Source organism: Dasypus novemcinctus, chromosome 21, assembly GCF_030445035.2.
Source record: "Dasypus novemcinctus isolate mDasNov1 chromosome 21, mDasNov1.1.hap2, whole genome shotgun sequence".
Classification (NCBI taxonomy): Eukaryota; Metazoa; Chordata; class Mammalia; order Cingulata; family Dasypodidae; genus Dasypus; species Dasypus novemcinctus.
The window spans coordinates 37,078,663-37,099,073 of record NC_080693.1 but is presented as its reverse complement, the minus strand read 5'-3'; the positions used below and the strand labels follow the sequence as shown (position 1 = coordinate 37,099,073).

Genomic DNA, 20,411 nt, shown 5'->3' with positions numbered 1-20,411 from the left:
GAAGACTGAACTACCTATCACAGGTTACCAGTGGTGCTCTTACTAGAGTAGCATTAACCAGATTCAAAAACAACCCTGAAGATCATCTAGCTTTTTTTTTTTTTTCCTGTAACTGCTGAGAAAATAAGACAAGAGAAGGTGACCTGCCTAGGTGGTACTAAAAGCTGAGTTTGTCTGGGACTCCTGGTTAAGTGAGCATCCTTTTCACTAATGTAGGACAGACCACCACCTACTCCAGGCACTGAAACACATACTTCACACATGTAATCTACCTGATGGGGGGGGGGGGGTGGTGCAATGAATTAGATGAAGGTCACCAGTAATTTTTATTATCTGGTACTGATCAAAAGGTAAAATGACAACATATTTGGACACCTATAATAAAAACACTGTGGTACTGGTGCATGATTAGACAAAACAGATCAATGGAGCAGAACAGAAAGTCTAGAAATTGACTCAAAACTCTAATCAGTGGGAAAAAGCATTGGACAATTGGATAGAACTTGGAAAAAGATAAAATTGGATCCACAGTTTATTCACACTATATTAGGATAAACACCAAATGGACCAGGGATCTAAATATAAACCATGAAATAATATAATAGTAGAAAACATGTGCGAATTTCTTTCATAACCTAGAAATGGGAAAACCTTTCTAGCTGTGACTCAAAATCCAAGGGGGTGGGGGTGGGGTGTTAAAGTCCAATTACATGAAACATTTGAATTCAAACAAACGAACACAACAAAGGGCAAACTGGAAAAACATATTTGCCACTTAAATCAAGAAAAAGCACTAACATCTCTAAAATTCAAAAAGCTCCTAAATACAGAGGGAGGAAAAAGACCCACAACACAACAGAAAAATGTATAAAACATGTAGTCATAGTAGAAAATTAAAATGTACCTTAAAAAACATAAAGATATACAATCACCCTCATAATAAGGGCAAGTTTTATTAAATTACATCAAGATAATACTTATCTATGAGATTAAAATAAATACAAAGTTTATTAACAAAGTCTATAATGAGGCTATACTGAAATAGACATCCTCATACACTGTTGATGGTATTGCAAAATGGTATAGTTTATAGAGAAGAGTTTAGTAATAGCCAGAAAAATTCCACAATTCCCTTTTACCCAGCAAGCCTACTTCAAAGAATATTTCTCAAAGATTCACTTGCAAAAATATGAAATTTCTTGGTGCAAGTTTATTCACTGAGGCACTATTTATAATAGCAAAATAATGGAAACTATCCAGATGTCGCACATCAACAGGAGACTGGTTGTATAAACCACAGTACATTCCCAAATGAAGTACTATGCATCGTGAAATGAATGAGAAAGATCTCTATGTACTAATGTGGGGTGATCTTTAAGGTATATTAAGAAAAAAACTCAAGATGTAGAGGAGTATGCCACCTTTTATAAAAGAAGGGGGAGGTAAGAACATATAATGAATATACATACATGCACAGTTTTGTACTTTTGCAAAAAGAAATACTGTTAAGATACGACCAAAAGCTAATAAAAATAAACATCAATGCGAAAGGAAGGAAACAAGACAGAGGGGACAGAGAAGCAGATTTCTCTAAATATACATTGTTATATAGTTTTGATTTAAGCAATCCCTAAAAATTGAAACAAATGAACCTAACTTTGTCAAGTTGGTGACACAAAAATATAGAGAAAAGAATTATTTCAAGTTGCGTTAGAACATAGAATTGACTATACATCCTTAGTGAAATACAATCTAAGAACAAATAGAGCTGGCAAAGAAATCTTAAACTTTATTCAGTACTCTGTATTATAATTGTTTGTCTAATAATAGTATTACCTTGAAACTATTATGGGATGATGCAAGTAAGCAATTATTTAATGCTGTTAGGAACTCTTTATAGGAATTATGGAGAATAGAATAAATTAATTTCACAAGGAAGCAAACAGACAAATTCACAATAAGGGACATTCTGTAGAACAACTGACTCAGCTTTGGCAACAAGCTAGTGGCAGCATGGGAAAAAGCAGGATGGGGGCTAGAGAAGGGACTAATTGCTGGGATTTTGATCTGATAACCACAATCTTGTCAGTTTTTCCATGCCTTTAGAAAGGTTTTGTTCAGTACTCTTAGTTGTTTTCAGCAAGAGATTCAGTCTGAAGTGCCAATTATATTACCAAAATTGGACAAAATAATACTTTCTGCCTGTAAATAAGTAGAATAAATGTTATCAACTTAAAAAATAAAGGTAAAACTGGTCAGGTCTCCAAACTGTTGATGAACATGGTATAGCTGTTCCTGGCAGGTAGTTTGCTATATCTTTCACAATGTCGGGGTAATATATATCCTAGGACCATGTGCATCACAAAGGAATATGTAACTTAATTTACTGCTTAGTCTAGATTATAACAGTTGCTCAAATAGCTCTAATTTCTTACTTTACAGACAAAGAGAAAGACGTAAATTTTGAATAATATCTAAAATAAGTTGTTACAAACACTTAGACTTATAAAAACCACTGTTCTTTTTTGAAGTAAAAACATACTATTATTTTATTTCATGAGAATTTACAAAAGTATAAGGACAGATTGTTAAAATCCAAATATATTAAAAATGTTCCCTCCTTTTCTGAGAATTTAAAAATAATTTTTGAATAATGGGAAGCAAACTGGTATGTCCTCATACTTGAATAGAGAAATACTGCCACTACTATATAGGAATTATCTGTTACATGCAGCAGAGTCAAATCCTGATGATACAGCTTGGACCTAAAATCATTTGAATCCATTAATTGATGAAATAACACATCCTTTCTTTTAAACAAAAGTATTGGTAAGTGTAATGGAACTGGAAAACTATACCCACACTGATGTGAGGCTTTCTGAAATTAACAGATTAGGTGTTCAGTAAATTGATCCTGTCACATCCCTTGAAGTATACAGGGTATACAGTAGCTGATATAGGAAATCAAAGTGTCAATCATTCCTTATTTCCACAAAGGGACAATATTATCGAATGTAGTATTTTTTAACATTACTTTTCAGCACTATGATTGATGACTGGCTGAAATCCATAGAAAGACTCTTATTAAGAGCCCAAGGCTAAACCCTCAAGGTAAAGTGGGAATAAAGTACCTAATAATATAGCAGACTTTCAAAATGTAGATAATTGTCCAAGGAACATTAATTGTATATAAAAGGTGACTCCTGGAGTAAAGTTTCTTTTCTAAGAAAAATTCAAATAATGGTATATGTAATTTAGAGAAAAACAAAGGGATTTGTGTCTCAGGTTTAAAGGGTCCCTACACATAATGTGCCAATTGCTGGCTTTTAAATGCTAAGAATTTGATAGTAAAAATACCATAACATTTTTGCTTTCTTTTCTACGATAAATTGGAAATTTATAGATTTGAGTTTTAACAATTATTTATACAATCAATCCATTAAAGGGTAGAGTAGAAGATATAAATCTCAATTTAAATAAAACTTATGACCAAAGTTTTCCTTTTGACATTATTTTATGTGATGTTAAAACCATAAATTGCTTCCTGAGAAAGATAAAATGTGAAACACTGAAGAAATCACCCAAAATTGATGCTGTTACTTCTAAAACAAAATCAAATGGTCAAGTATTTAGTCTTCAAGGAGCAACTCTCAATTATTAAGAAAATAGATGATGGATAATAGAGGGAGAGGGATGAGGGGAAAAGCGGGGCGGAGAAGGAATAGGCCAAAATGTTACAAGTTAGTAAATCTGGGAATCTGGTAGGGAGTATATTGGAATTCCCTGTGTTGGTTTTGTATTATTTTTATAACTGTCCAGTTAGTCTGAAATTATTCCAAAATAAAAAGTTTTTAAAAAATCAAATGGTAATTGACATAGTACCAAAAATGTTGAAGAACACTCATACCCACTCACCGTCCAAAATAAGTTTCATGGGAAAAAAATCCTTAGCTCAAGAGACATGAAAAAAAGTGTTTATTATACCATATGAACTGATAAAAACTACTTTTAAATGTACCCGAGCTTGTGCATAGCCTGGGTCAAACTATCCTTTGTAACAGAAAGATGACAAAATGATCATCTGTACCTCCTAAAAGGAAGATGAAACATTTAAGTGGTTGATAAATTTGAAAAGATGATTAAACCTAATAATCACCCTGTGGGGAGAGTACATAAAAATCAAACTGTATTATGATATTTTAAAAAGTGACATGCTAACATCTTAGAAAAGAACATAAAAAGGCAGGCATTACAAATAATTAACCTAGTATCTTGGAAAACCATCCATGATGAAGGTCAAATTCATTTTCAACATATTAAAAGAATAAAGGAATTAAAAAGAACCAAAAATTCTTAATGAGGCAAATGTTAAAATGTGAAACACATGCTCAGACAAATACACAGAAATGAGTTAAAGGCCAGGTCTAATGTGCATGAAGTATTTCACCTACAGCAAATTTGAGATACATAGTTACATTCAATGCTGAAAAATTAAAAAAAAAATTGTCCGTTTTGTTGCGTGTGCACCCCTTGCAATAAATTTGAGTCAGCACCAATGACAGCTCTGCAGTCCTCCTATGTGGTACTGATCAGGTGGTTGCAGAGCTTCAGCTCACAGCAACACAATGCAGTTGAGCAGGCAAGCAAAGCCCACAGCCAGAAACGATTTCTACTCTCCAGAACAAGGCGACCTTTAAGCTTAAGTTTGTCGGAGAAATGAGATGCTGATGTTGAAGACGACACTATGGTAAGCTGTTCTTTAAAATCAGTAAAAGACCTACTTCAGAATTTTTTTTCTTTCTTTTTTTTTTTTAAGAAAAAGTCACCATTAGGATTGAAAATATACTCAATAGCAAATGCATGCACCAGAAATTTGCTGCAGTGTGAGTTGAGGGATTTCTTTTTAAGATTCATTCACTTTGTAAATATACACATGGTTTTCCTTTAGAATCAGCACTGGAATATACAGGAAAACATCACGTTGTAAAATGTGAGGTTTAAAGGTATGGTGATGGTCTGGATTTTTCAAATGCCTTAAAATGTTTTATAAGGATATATTTATCCTAAAAAGACAAAGATGAAATTTCAAAGTATTGCTTTAATATCTAAATAAAATTTCACCCTACATGCACACATGGACTGTTACATTACTGTAAAGATTTAAAAAAAAAAGCAACATACTAAAAACAGAGACACGACAGCCATTTTTTCCCATCTGAGTAAGAAAGGATATAATCGAAAATAGTAATAGCTTAAGATTCTGACTCTTTATTTGCATAGAATGCCATTTTATAATATTAAGAAACTGGGATGATGAATAAGAAAGACTGTAGTTAAAAAAGAGGGAGGAAAAAAAGGGAAAAATGCAGGAGAGAGAGAGGACAGAGTCTCTCTCTACTACATAGCCCCAATTGAAGGATTAAGCATTTGGACTATAAATGAAGGGGAGCTTTGTTAGTTTAATCACTGGAACAATTATAAAAGGACTCAACAAGAGGTTTATTGAAAATCTTGCCTAATGCTAATCGACCTATGCAGATGCTTAAATTGTATTTGCATATTAAAAGAAGGATGTATCTGTTTATTTCCAGGCTTTGATGGAATATCAGATATTGAAAATGTCTCCCTGCCTGTTCATCCTTCTGTCTCTCACGCCTGGTATTTTATGCATTTGTCCTCTTCAATGTATATGCACAGAAAGGCACAGGCATGTGGACTGTTCAGGCAGAAACTTGACTACATTACCATCTGGACTGCAAGAGAATATTACATATTTAAACCTGTCTTATAACCACTTTACTGATCTGCATAACCAGTTAACCCAATATACCAATCTGAGGACCCTGGACATTTCAAATAACAGGCTTGAAAGGCTGCCTGCTCAGTTACCCCGGTCACTCTGGAACATGTCTGCTGCTAACAACAACATTAAACTTCTTGACAAATCTGATACCGCTTATCAGTGGAACCTTAAATATCTGGATGTTTCTAAGAACATGCTGGAAAAAGTTGTTCTCATTAAAAATACATTAAGAAGTCTTGAGGTTCTCAACCTCAGCGGTAACAAACTTTGGACTGTTCCAACCAACATGCCCTCCAAACTACATATCGTGGACCTGTCCAACAATTCCTTGACACAAATCCTTCCAGGAACACTAATAAACCTGCCAAATCTTACACATCTTTACCTGCACAACAATAAATTCACATTCATTCCAGATCAAGCTTTTGACCAACTCTTTCAGGTGCAAGAGATAACCCTTTACAATAATAGGTGGTCATGTGACCACAGACAAAATATTACTTACTTATTAAAGTGGATGATGGAAACAAAAGCCCATGTAATAGGGACCCCCTGTACTAACCAAATATCATCTTTGAAGGAACATTACATATATCCCACACCTGCTGGAGTTACTTCAGGCCTGTTCACTGTTAGTGGGATGCAGACAGTGGACACCATTAACTCTCTGAGTATGGTAACTCAACCCAAAGTGACCAGAATACCCAAGCAATATCTAACAAAGGAAACAACGTTTGGTGCCACTCTAAGCAAAGACATCGACTTGACTAGCAGTGATAAGGCTTTCATGCCCTATCCAGAAGATGCATCCACAGAAACGATTAATTCACATGAAGCAGCAGCTGCAACTCTAACTATTCACCTCCAAGATGGAATGGCTACAAATACAAGCCTCACTAGCTCAACACAATCATCCCCAACACCCATGACCCTAAGTATCACAAGTGGCATGCCAAATAATTTTTCAGAAATGCCTCAACAAAGCACAACCCTTACCTTACGTAAGGAAGAGACAACCACAAATGCAAAGACTCACTTACCTTCTGCGGCAAGTGTCTGGAAAGTAAATACTTCATTTCTCTTAATGCTCAATTTTATGGTCATGCTGGTTGGCTGAGGGGCTGCATTTCTGAAACTAATGAAAGAACTCCTCTCTGATGTATAGTTGGGAAAATATGCCCCTATCTAACCAGTGATTCAAACTATCTTAAATATTCAAGAAAGCCAGTCTTACTTACATTTCTGACTCTGATATAAATGAAGTAACTTGTCTTAAATAAAAACAAAGTGCACAATGTCTTGGTACTTGCTGCTATTTTACTGTCTTAAGTAAAACTAATGAGTTTCCCTTTTTTTTTTTTTTAATGAAATGCTTTCTTTTTAAGGTCTCAATTTATTGCAGAAAATATAAAGCATCTAAACTTTAATATGTATTTTATGTATGTTTACACTGTCAAACAACTGGGGAAAAAAATAAAAGGTCTATCCTAATAACTGTGTGATTGGTTTTCTGGTCATACCAATTTAATCTACTTAGTAGAATCAAAATGACCTATCCATTTTTGTTCTAGAGTACCTTGTTGGTAAAGTCTTTAAGGCGGATGAAATGTTGGAAGCATTCAAGGATTTTGCCATTAAAGTAAAACCGTGGTTGCCACCCAATGAATGGTTATGCCACATCATTATTTTGCACACAAGCCATAATTGTTTTAAATCTAAATGATGTCCTGCTTCTAAGGAACTCTGGCTACTTTACAGATTATATAATGGACAAAGGCGCTTCAAAAAGCTAGAGGACTCTAAGCTTTGCATTTTAATAAGGAAAGTTTAATGGCTTTGCTTTTGCATTTAAAAAAGTATAAGAAAACACAATATAATGAAAGTATTCTTTTAAAGAACTGTAAAAGAACCATTTTAGTACGTATTTAACAGATCATCAATTAATGAAAAATTTAAATATTAATAATGTTAAAAGTCTATGTGTAGGGAGGGAAAATTATCTTTTGTATATCAGTGGTTAGAATTTGACTTGACTTTAAAATGGGATTCGTATAACAATAAAATTGTGGGGTCTCACAAACACTAGCAGTATTGATAGAAGGACTAGGAGAGGAAAAAGAGAAGGCAAGGGAGGGATAAGATTCACTTGGTGCTACAAGCAGGTGATGAATCCAATAGAGCAGCAGCAGGGCTAGGGCTGGGCATGGGACAGATTTTGACACTCCAAATATAATGGTACTGGGACTCCAACTAGAAAATTATTGAGAATTTTCTACAAACATAAAAATGAGGTACTTGTGAATCTGTGACAAACATCAGTAACAGCCAAGAGTCAGAAATAGAAGCATGAAAAATGGCTAGATTAAAATGAAGTATTTAGTTTGTGAAACATAAAAGAATCTAATTTCAAACATTCCTAGAGTTGGGAAGAGTACAGAAAGAAATTTTATATGCTCCTTCTTAGGAAATTTAAAAATTAATAATACACCTTTATTTTCCATGTTTGGGAACATTTCTATTCAGAGAGAGAGAAAAGTAACAACTCTCTAACATGCTCTTTTTTTTTTTCTTTTTAAGGACCAGGCTTATGGAAAAATTACAATTACGCTTTGATGAAACTCTTACCCCTTATGCTATTTAGTACAGTGGCTCTGGAATATTTTTCTATCCTAGGAAACCAAACTGGCTCACTATTGTCAGAGAATTTCACCATGAAGAAAAAAGGTTATTTGAAAAAGTTACCTAAATGATTTTAAAATGTATTCCATCTCTGAATGGGTAAGCTATTCCCACTCCCTTCCAATCACTACTTTAGTACCTTCACCACCCACAGCAGAGGTTATTTGCTTAGATATTCCCTATTCTACCATCCCTTCACACTTTCATTTAAAAAACAAACAAGCAAACATATATCCTGAGTTCCACAGAAAGTAGGTTTCACTTTGAGGGTACCAAAAATTCAATGTTGTCTTAGAAATCCTATGAGGAAAAATGACAAGAAAGTGAAGTTATGGCTTATGGCATTAGCAGCACCTATGGATTATCCTGACATGTCTGCAAAACACAGAAGAAAAATTCAGTAAATTTATAAGACAAGCTATATCAACTTCTCAGATTCTAAGTCCTCAGAAAGAAGTATTATTTACCTTAATCTAATCAGATAATAGGTCCTTCTGAGGAAATTGTGTTCTTATCATTGTTAATGGAGGAGGGCTCATTATTTGCCACTAAGACAAGTATATTGTATTACAGGCTCCACAAACATTTCAGAATATATTAGTCCATCTCTCTATCAAATTCATCAGAAGTAGCTTAAACACTATGTTATTTAATGAGGGTGTCCTGGTGAATAAAAAAGGAGTGTGTTTGGCACACAGTGATAGGCATACTTTGTTTCTGAGTGAATGTTTAGGGTATGGTGCAGATTTAATTAAAAAAAAAAAAAAAAAGAGTTCCTATGTTTCTAAAGTAAGATGGTCAATGAATGAGCAACCTGCAAGAGAATTAACGTGACTGCAGATGTAATTTATAATTACAATGATTTTTAACATCACAGTCAAATCAGTCTACTTATTTCAGAAAAGTAGCAATCAATAGTTGCTTATGAAGTCTCAGAAGAGAGGACAGTAATTATTTTATTATTTTTTAAAAATATATCTCCCCTTCCCATATCTCTAGGCTTGGTTCTATTTTACAAGTAACATTTGTTTCTTGGTGAAAATGATACCAGTCAGGAGGATCCCAATAAGGGCAGAAACACAAAAGCAAATGCAATGAAGCACAGAAGAATAGTGGTGAAGAGTGTGAGCTCTGGGGCCAGAGGATCTAGGCCTAAATCCTTGCCTCTACCACTTCTAAGTTGTACAACCTGGGCAAGTTATTTCACTGCTTTAAATTACAGTTTCTTTATATACAGAATGGCATAGCAGAATATATCACATAGCATTTTTTCCCCTGAGGATTAAATAACAAAATTTGCATAAAGCCCAATCACAGTGTCTTTGTCCATGCACATTCCTATGTGCAGTAAATGCTGCTACTGTTGTTGTTAGATTTATTATTATAACAGCTGTACATCCAAGCCCAATGCTACGAGAAATTCCCATGTATGGGAACATCCAAGCCCTCTACTCTAAGAAGAGCAAGGGAATTTAAGGATGTGTTTGCTTGAGTCCTTGCTCCTCTATCCTCCAGATGTTAGTTGACTAGGAACCCAGAAGAAAGTCAGAAAAACAGCTTAATCACAACAGAATGAGTTGTCCTTGATGGCTAAATTAAAAGATAACAAATAAATGTGCTTCAATAATCTTACATAATAATGCTCTGAAGCAATAGCAAATCCCTTGAACTGACACCAAAAATGTCAGACAAAAGTTGACCTGAAATCTTTTATAAGATTACTCCTTAAAAATATATTTTAAGAACTAGGTAAGGAATGATATCATGTATTTAAAACCAACATCCAACATCATACTTAACAGTGAGAAGTTATATTTCTATTAAAATCAGAACCACAACAAGGATGGCTGTCCAAGATCACCAATCTTGTTAACATTATTTGGGAAGTTCCACAATGAGAAACAGAAACAACAAATAAAATTATAGGGAAAAAAAAATATTAACAGGTGAAATAAATGTCTATCCGAAGGATTCCTCAGGAACATGGTCAGAAGAACTAACTTTAAATAACTAGCAAATTAAATATTGAAACATCAATGGCTTTCTTATATACTACTAACAAATAATTAGAAAATGAGGGGGAAAGATATCATTCACAACAGCAACCACTCAAAATATACAATGCTAAGAAATAACATTCACATGACATACACAAGACCAAAAGGGGAAAAGCTAAAATACATTAATGAGAAGTATAAACCAGGACTTGATGGAAAGGTTAAATGAAGGTCTCTTCATTCATTCATTCATTCATTTGCTCATTCAGAAGTATTTATTCAGCACCTGGAATGTATCAGGCACTAAGCTAAGTACAGGAGACACACCTTGATTGGATGTTATAAAGAAGTGATTATTTTCAATTTAAATATGGAATACCCTAAATCTGATAAACATTTCAATGAGATTCTTTTTGGAAAGTGACATAAAATATTAAAGTTCACTTGGAAAAATAAACAGGCAAGATAAAAAAAAAGAAATTAGAGGTATCCTAGCCTTGGTTGAGAAGGAAACATTACATCATCTAAAATAATTAAGACAGAATGGTAGTAGCATAAAAATCTTAAGAATAAAAAACAAAACAAAACAAATGATACCACAGTTAGAGTGCATTGTAAAACTCAATATATGACAAAGCTCTGCTCATTAGCTGTGTAATCTTGAACAATCTGGTTCCCTGTGCCTTCATTTCCTAATAGTTGTTGTGAGGGGGAAATGAGATAAATGGGTAAAGTGCTTAAAACAGGGCCTACCAATATTAAGTTTGTAAACATTGTTAGTTTTAGAAGGAACAAATTACAAATCAAAAGGGAAAGATTCAAAAATGAATAGTTCTGGGAAAATTGGAAAATGGTCAATTTAATACTTCATGTGATATGCCGACAATAAATAAAATAATATGAAATACATTTTATTTAAGTAAGTAAAATAATTTAAAAATATTTCTAAATCTCTGGGGCAGAAAGTTTTTTTTTAATATTAGAAGAAAAATCACAAAGAAATCACCAATACATTTGTCTATACAAATTCCAAATTTCTTTATGCTGAAAACAACTAACCTGATAAAAATATTCAAAGAGAATACAATAAAGAAGATTTTAATCAGGAGCTCATAAAATTGACAAGAAAAACACAGGGCACAAACAAAATTTTATAAGATAGGAAAAATGGTGATAAGTAAATATATAGAAATAAGGCCAAGTATTTACTTCTGTTGAAATACAAAAAGAAATAGTGGGGTGGCGGACTTGGCCCAGTGGTTTGGACAGTCCGTCTACCACATGGGAGGGCCACGGTTCAAACCCCAAGCCTCCTTGACTCGTGTGCAGCTGGCCCATGCGCAGTGCTGATGAGCGCAAGGAGTGTCCTGCCATGCGGGGTGTCCCCCGCGTAGGGGAGCCCCACGTGCAAGGAGTGCGCCTCGTAGGGAGAGACGCCCAGCGCAAAAGAAAGTGCAGCCTGCCCAGGAATGGTGCCGCACACACGGAGAGCTGACACAACAAGATGACGCAACAAAAAGAAACACAGATTCCCATGCTGCTGACAACAACAGAAGCAAAGAAGACGCAGCAAATAGATACAGAAAACAGACAACCGGGGGTGAGGGTTGGGGAGGGGAGAGAAATAAATAAATAATCTTAAAAAGAAAAAGAAAAAGAAATAGTGATACCATTTCTCACTATTAAATCAGCAAACCAGCTTTTCTTAAAAGTAATCGACAATGAGGAAGATAGAGTGAAATGGCTACATTCACATATTGGTACAACTCTTTTGGACAGCAACTTGGCAATCATCAATAACTTAAAATATTTTAACCTTTAACCTATTAATTCCAGGTAAATTTCAGCATTCTTTCTAACACTGAGAAAAATGGAAACAATACTAAATATTCACCACTAGTAAACTGGGTAAGTAAATGATGAACTACTGATCAGAATATTAAGTGACCATTAATATTTGTGTTCATTAAATTAAAAAAAAACCCAAGAACATGAAAAATAAATAAATAAATGTTTGGAAGGAAAATAATAAAAAATATTTATAGAGTTTTTTAAAAGTTTGAAATGTGGGAAAATGCAACTATTAGAAAGATAAGCAAAAATTACAGGAGCTACACATTCATGCTATGGAACTATGCATAAAAACAACAAAAAGAAATATACTAAAATTCTAATACCATATACCAAATATATTTTATTATCTGCCTTGTCCTTGAAAGATGCAAGGGATCTAAGAGAAAAAAAAAGTTCAGTAATTCCCCAGGTATTAGAATAAAGTGCAAACTCAATATATGTAATATTATAATACTGTCTGATGTGGCTGTTGCTTCCCTTATAGTATTATGAAAACTTTCCAGCTCCATCATATTCTGTAGTTCAAATGAATGAAATACCTTTCTGTCTAATTTACCATGCTCCTTTTTGACACCAGGCTTTCACAGATGCAGAATGTCCTTTCTGGTACACTCCTCTTCTTTCCCTGGCAAATCCTTACTTAGCCCTCTGATTTAAGCTTAGATATCACTTCTTCCTAGAAGTTTGTTTAGCCATCCTTACCGAATTTATAAATAAAAGAACCAATAACGGATCAGAGATGTAATTGGTAGGCTGATAATGACCCCAGTAAAAAGACAAAGTCAAACTTCTACTGGCCTTATTCTGGAGTCTAAGTTTCTTTCATTCAGTCACAGCTTCATAGTCCAGAGGAAAAAAAAGAGAGATCAAAGGAAAGTACAAGAATGAAGGGGGATTTGGCTAGGCTGCTAGTTGTCATTTAAGAAATCAGTTCTTGAGGGGACCAAATGTAGCTAGAGTGGCTAGATGACTGACCACATGGGAGGTCCCAGGTTTGGTTTCTGGTGTCTCCTAAAAAAAGCCACACAAACAAAGAGCAGACAAATGAAAAACCAACTCAGGGGAGTCAGTGTGGCTCAGTGGTTGAGCACCAGCCTTCTACATACAAGGTCCCAGGTTCATTCCCTAGTCCTGGTACCTCAAAAAAAAAAAAAAAAAAAAAAAAGAAAAGAAAAAGAAACTACTTCTTGGTAGTGAGGGGTTAACTTTGGAAAAATTTCAGAGAAAGGTTAGTTCTGGTACTGTGTACAGTTCTGCTCAAGAGAACTAAGTCAGAGAAACAGAAACTAATGCCACCCTGTACATGTTAATAATGTGTTAAGCAGTTTCATTTGCTTCTCACTTTGAAAACTGTGATGCAAACTGAGGTCTTTAAGAAGCTCGATTTTTAATGTCATTTTGGTTCAACAGCCCTAACTCCATTAAACAATTTAAGAACCAACTGAGACATATACTCAATTCATCCATTAATCTTTCTCTGCAAATCCTGGTCTGCTATTCTAAATTTGTTGAAGTTATGGATGAGGTCAAAGCACAGAAATTAAAAAAAAACACACGCAACAAAAAGAGCAAAACTGGTTCTTGTCTGATCAAAATAATTCCATTTAGAACACACTGTGGTTTAACAGAAAGAAATGAGATAAGGTTTTGTCACCTACAGACTGTATTGTTATCTTGGACAAGTTAATAAATGTGTCCTATGGTAAAAATACAGTTAATAACAAGTACCCCATGAGACTGTTTTAAGAACTGGATTAAATCACATGTTATTAAAGCACTTTATAGGTGCTACTTAAATATTTTAAGGTTACTACTGCTCCTGTTGTAAGAAATTCTTTGGTAATTAATTAAATAGATCAGAAGGGGAAATGACTGAACTCATGCCACATAAATCCTCAAGTATCTGCCCTCTTGAGATATTCTTCAAATAATTAGCTAATAAGGTTATTTATCCCATGAAAAATAGGATTTAGCAGTAAAAATTAGATATCTGAATATTCCAAACAGGTATCACATGGCCAAGGATCAATAAATAAATCTGATGAAAGGCTAAACATCAGGGAATATAGTTTTTTAATTCGTGTTATTTTGTTGCCCATAGTCACAGTTCAAACAAATAAACTAAACACTCTGGAAGGCTGAGGGAGTTCAAATGTCTGTCAAATGATTGCCTCAGTAGAAAATAAACTAAGATTGAATGGCCTTTCATTGAGAAACAAACAAAACAGCAGTAAGGAAAAACAAGGATGCCATATACCACAATAACCACTGGAAAGGTCCTCATTTGCCAAACAAAGCCTCAGCGACCACTATTATTTCTGAGATACTTATGGAGTATATGAGTAACTGGCACATAGCCACATTCATTTACCAGCTCTATCTCTCAGATGTTGGACACTCAGCTATATTTCCTCATACCAACTACAAATAACCAAAAAAACACCACAAAAAACAAAACAAATAACAGGTGAAAAACAATGTCATTTATTTATAGGCTTTAATACGTCCTCATGGTATGGTTTTTCCACGTTGGTCACATGCATTCTTCCTTGCTTTAACAAAGCATGCATGGATGAAATATTATGAGTCTCTTGTTCTGACTCTAAATTCTATGACAAAGTTGCAGGGGATCAAATATGAACTCAGAGACATTCTGTAAAAGCTAAAGTCTCTTTTAAACATATCAAAATCAATCAAAAACCAATGTGTGGGGAAAGTGGATTTGGCTCCGCAGATAGAGCATCCGCCTACCACATGGGAGGTCCAGGGTTCAAACCCAGGGCCTCCTGACCTGTGTAATAAGCTGGCCCATGTGCAGTGCTGATGCATGCAAGGAATGCCATGCCACACAGGGGTGTCCCCCATGTAGGGGAGCTCCACACGCAAGGAGTGCGCCCCGTAAGGAAAGCCGCCCAGCACAAAAAAAGTGCAGCTGCTGTGGTGCCACACACACAGAAAGCTGACACAGCAAGATGACGCAAGAGAGACACAGATTCCCAGTGCCACTGACAAGAATACAAGTGGACACAGAAGAACACACAGCAAATGGACACAGAGAGTAGACAAATGGATGGGGGGGGGAGGGAGAAATAAAAAATAAATCTTAAAAAACAAAAAAAAAAATAAAAAAACCAACGTGTGGGAAGTGAAAATGGCTCAAGCAACTGAGCTTCAGCCTATCACATGGGAGGTCCCTGGTTCGGTTCCTAGTGCCTCCTAAAGAAGACAGCAAGCTGGCACAATGAGCAGGCATAGCAAGCTGACGCAATAAGATACACAAGAAGAGAAACATAATGAGAGACACAACAAAGCAGGGAGTAGAGGTTCCCAGTCCTCCTAAAAAGAGAACAAACAAGACAGCAAGCTGATGCAATAGGCAGGCACGGCAAGCTGAAGCAACAAGATGACACAGCAAGAGACACAAGAAGAAAAACACAATGAGAGACACAGCAAAGCAGGGAATTGAGGTGGCTCAAGCAATTAGGCACCTTCCTCCCATATCAGAGGTCTGTCCCTGGTTCGGTTCCTGGTGCTTCCTAAAGAAACAAGCAAGATGAACAGACATAGAAAGTGCAAACAACGAAGGGGTGGGGAGAAATAAAAAAATAAATCTTTAAAAAAAATAAAACCAATGTGTCACCTAAAACCAGTAAAATATCTTCATACATTAGCAATGCACTGACTATAAATTGATTTTAATTTTAGACTAAATGTCACAGATGATATATCTAAATTTCTGTAATCCTCTTCAAAATATTCACATTGTGCCCTTATTTTGCTATTCTAAAGATGCTGTCATTACTAAAAAAATCTTTAGGGCTCCTCTTTTCAATATCATTAAGAGTAGTTACAAATTAGACAAGAAAAACCTCATTTTAGATAAAAAATATTACTAAACTTGATCTTTCATCTTGTTTATCAAATCTTTTAAAGTATGAAGATTTTCCTACCACATTTTAAAAGGTGCTTCAGATTTTGAGTTCTCTAAAAAATCATTTCCCTAATATGCTGCACTCAAAGGCAACATGGTTTGAAGAAAGTATATCACTCCCAACAGCGACCCTCTTGAAGGGAACAATACCCACTTGGATATATGGATTCTTAGAGGCTTGTTTTAGAATTTTTCCAAGTTGTTTTGTATAATCAAACCTTGTAAGTATATCTCAGGATTATTTCCTTTAGAGGATTACATACTTAGAAGAGTTAAACCATAATTGATTAAAAAAACCAATTACATAGCAACAAATGGACTATAGCCACTAAACTTCTTTTTTTTTGTAGTACATGTCAAGTCATAAAACCACCAGATTATTCAGTATGTATCAATTACTACATCATCTTTGAGTAAACCGAAGCCTTGTTTCACTGACATTCAAGACCACTATACTTCCGTAATTCAAGTATACAGTAAACAAAACCTCTCAGGAAATCTTTTGGCTCAATTCAGAGCTCCAATTCTAATCACTATTACTATATCAAATGTGCAAATCTGTAGATGGTCATATATGTCTACAATTAAAATTGATGATTAGCTTTAACACATCATTGAATGTTTATATAAATGCAATTAAAAGGTAGGTTCATTATTCTATGAAATGCTACACACTCTGCTAGATTCCCTGTTATCCAGATGAAGACATCTGTTTTAAGAACTAGGTGCTAAAAGTCCATTAAGTGACCAGAAAAATTATATAGAATTTGCTATGGCTAAGGAGGAATTTATTAAGGTTTGCCTAGAAAGACAGACAATAACAAGTGCTGGTGAGTTGGTAGAGAAATCTGAACTGACACATATATTGCTGGTGGTAATATAAAATGGCATAGCAACTTTGGAACAGTCTGACAGTTACTCAAAAAGTTAAACATAGAATTAACCATATGACCCAACAATTCTATTTCTAGATATATAGCTAAGAAAATCTAAAACATGTCCACATAAAAACCTGCACAAAAACATTCATAGCTGCTGTGATGGTTAGACTAACGTGTCAACTCAGCCAGGAAATTGTGCCTAGTTGTTTGGTCAAGCCAGCACTGGGCTAACTGTAATACAAGGACATTTCTGGGCTTTAGTCACCAGTGAGTTTACTGCATAGATGACTGATTACATCTACATCAACCAGGGAGATTGTTGTCAGAGATGGGACATGCTTTATACAATCAGCTGAATGTCTTAAAAGGGGAAGTCATTTCAGCATTCAGAGAGAATTTCCTAGCTCGTCTTTGGATAGCCAACATCTTCTGGAAACTCATCAAGGACCTTCATCAGAGCCCCTGGTTTGCAGCCTGCCTGTGGTACCTAGACTTGCACATCTCCACAGTCATGTGAGAGACTCTTATAAAACCTCATTCTATTTATAGATATCTCCTGTTGATTCTTGACTCTGTTTCCCAAGAGAACCCTAATACAGTCACATTATTCATAATAGCCAAAAAGTCGAATCAACCCAAATATCCATCCACTGATGAATGGATAAACAAAATGTGGTATATTCATATAATGGAATATTATTTGATTATAAAAAGGAAAGAAGTTCTGATACATGCTACAACATGCATGAATCTTGAAAATGTTATATAAAGTAGAAGAAGCCAGTCACAACAGACCTAATGTATGATTCCATTTATATGAAATGTCTGGAATAGGTAAATCCATAAAGACTGAAAGTAGACTACTGGTTACCAGTGGCTGGAAGGAAGGAGGAAAGGGTGTGACTACTAATGGCATGGGTTTCTTTCTTTTTTCCGACAAATCAATTTTATTGATACATATTAATAAAGCATACAATTCACCCAAAATGTACAATCAGTATTTGGTATAATCACATAGGGTTTTTTTTTTTTTTTTGAGGTAACTCTGTGACTACACTAAAAATTATTGAACTGTGCACTTTAAAGGGGTGAATTTTACAGCATGTGAATTATTATTGCAATAAAGCTATTATATATATATACACATATACTTTAAAAGGACAGATTATCAATACAGGTTTTGAATCAAAAGTAGGCATTTGCCCTGTGTTAAAGAAAGAGCATTTCAGGCAGAGATAAAGCCTATGCAAAGGCATGGATGTATGCCAGGATGCCAGGGCATGGCAGAGTAGGGCAATGGTAAAATGGTTAGAGTAGCTGAAGCATAAGGTGAGGCATACAGTATAAAGTCTGGAACATCCCTCTAAAGATGTTACTTCAAGCTGTGATCATTAACTAGCCTTCCATTATTAAACTTAAATTGACCAATTGAGACAAATGTTTTTCTACCACTACAGAGAAGGTGCTATACAGAATACTCATTTGGTATTCAAGAGCTCTGGAGGGGATTTTGTGGTCTTGCCGGCTCCTATACTCTACTTGACAACTGCTCCAAAGACATCCTCAGCAATGTATCACAAACACACTTTCCTGGCGACAGCTCAGAAGTACATGTTGGCTTACTTGGAACCATATCGATGATCATCATCAGATTTTCAGAACACAGGGCCAGCAGTTAGTCTCTTAAAATGACTTTCAATTTTCTGCTTTAGATTCTGCAGTCTTACAGTTAATAGGAGCAGTATAATAGATAATAAAGAGACATATGAAATGCTAAGGAACAAAGGTTTTATCTTATAAGCCACTAGTTTTTTGAAGCATGGTACATATACAGTTGGGTGGGATAGGAAACAGGAATTTAATAGTTCTACATTTCCTTTTATCTTTTGTTTACTGGTTTTCTTTTATGGCAATTAATATTGTCCATTTATAAAATTTCCTTTAAGAAAAAAAGTCAATAAAAATTGAGTAAATAATAATATAGATGGTATGAAGATATGATAAATATCCTAAAGGTAAAGGTAACACGTGACTGGCTCAAATATGGAAAATATAGCTATAAGAAGTTTTTTTTTTTAAAGATTTATTTATTTCTCTCCCCTCCCCGCCCTACCCCGGTTGTCTGTTCTCTGTGTCTATTTGCTGCGCCTTGTTTCTTTGTCCGCTTCTGTTGTTGTCAGCGGCATGGGAATCTGTGTTTCATTCTGTTGCGTCACCTTGTTGTGTCAGCTCTCAGTGTGGGTGGTGCCATTCTTAGGTAGGCTGCACTTTCTTTCACGCTGGGTGCACTCCTTGCGCGTGGGGCTCCCCTACATGGCAGGGCACTCCTAGTGCGCATAAGCACTGCACATGGGACAGCTCCACACGGGTCAAGGAGGCCCGGGGTTTGAACCGCGGCCCTCCCATGTGGTAGACGGATGCCCTAACCACTGGGCCAAGTCCGTTTCCCAACTATAAGGAGTTAACAGAGGGTTTCATCTAGAAATGACATGGTCATATTTTAGAAAGATCACTCTGGCAGTAAGTGGAAGATGGAAGGATGGAGTGAAATACTGGTGGCATGTAACCCAACTAGGAAACTACTGCAATACCCTAAACCAAAGGTTGGCAAACTATAGCCCACGGGCAATATCTTTGTATGGCTTGTGAGGTAAGAATGGTTTTTACATTTTTAAAGCGTTGTTAGGAAAAAAACCACAAAACTTTATATTTAAAAGGAACATAATACATAATACACGGGTGCAGCGGGCACAGACACAGCTGTAATAATCAACAGAATTTTCTAAAAAGCAAAGAAGGCTTCCATTGTCCACATAGTGTTTATATAACTGCCTTTCAAGAAAGGCTCAACATCCCTTTCATGGGACAAATACCCACAAAAGACCAAAGAGAAAGTTACAGAAAGGAAAAATGGACCTAATTGTTCCTAGAGTAATATATTAAAACTGCTACTTGAGGGGAGCACGTGTAGCTCAGTGGTTGAGCACCTGCTTCCAAGTATGAGGTTATGGTTCAAACCTTAGTGCCTCTAAAAAACAACAAAAAACTACTACTTGAAATTCTCAAAATATGGCAGTATGAAATTTATGAACTCTCATGTGACTTTATAAATTAGACCACTATTCTCCATATTAATCTCAAAGAGTTTTTAAAGAATTAGCATGTGAATTGCTAAAAAAGATATTGCTCTTATAATTGTTCACTAGGCCCAAAGTTCTGGCTCTAAATGAGAAATTTAGATTCACAGATAGAAAATTAATGGCGTA

The 20,411-nt window shown here is 35.3% G+C and overlaps 2 protein-coding genes across 14 annotated transcripts in view; one reads left to right on the top strand and one right to left on the bottom strand.

Annotated features, from left to right (window-relative positions):
- The window catches only part of NF1 (neurofibromin 1), a 298,008-nt gene that overhangs the window by 67,512 nt on the left and 210,085 nt on the right, over nt 1–20,411 (bottom strand). The gene's annotated exons all lie outside the window — the stretch shown is intronic.
- Nucleotides 4,567–7,297, top strand: OMG (oligodendrocyte myelin glycoprotein). The gene is made up of 2 exons (XM_004467624.5): nt 4,567–4,747; nt 5,592–7,297. The coding sequence occupies exons 1-2, from the start codon at nt 4,745–4,747 to the stop codon at nt 6,918–6,920; spliced, it is 1,332 nt and encodes a 443-aa protein (XP_004467681.1). The 5' UTR covers nt 4,567–4,744; the 3' UTR covers nt 6,921–7,297.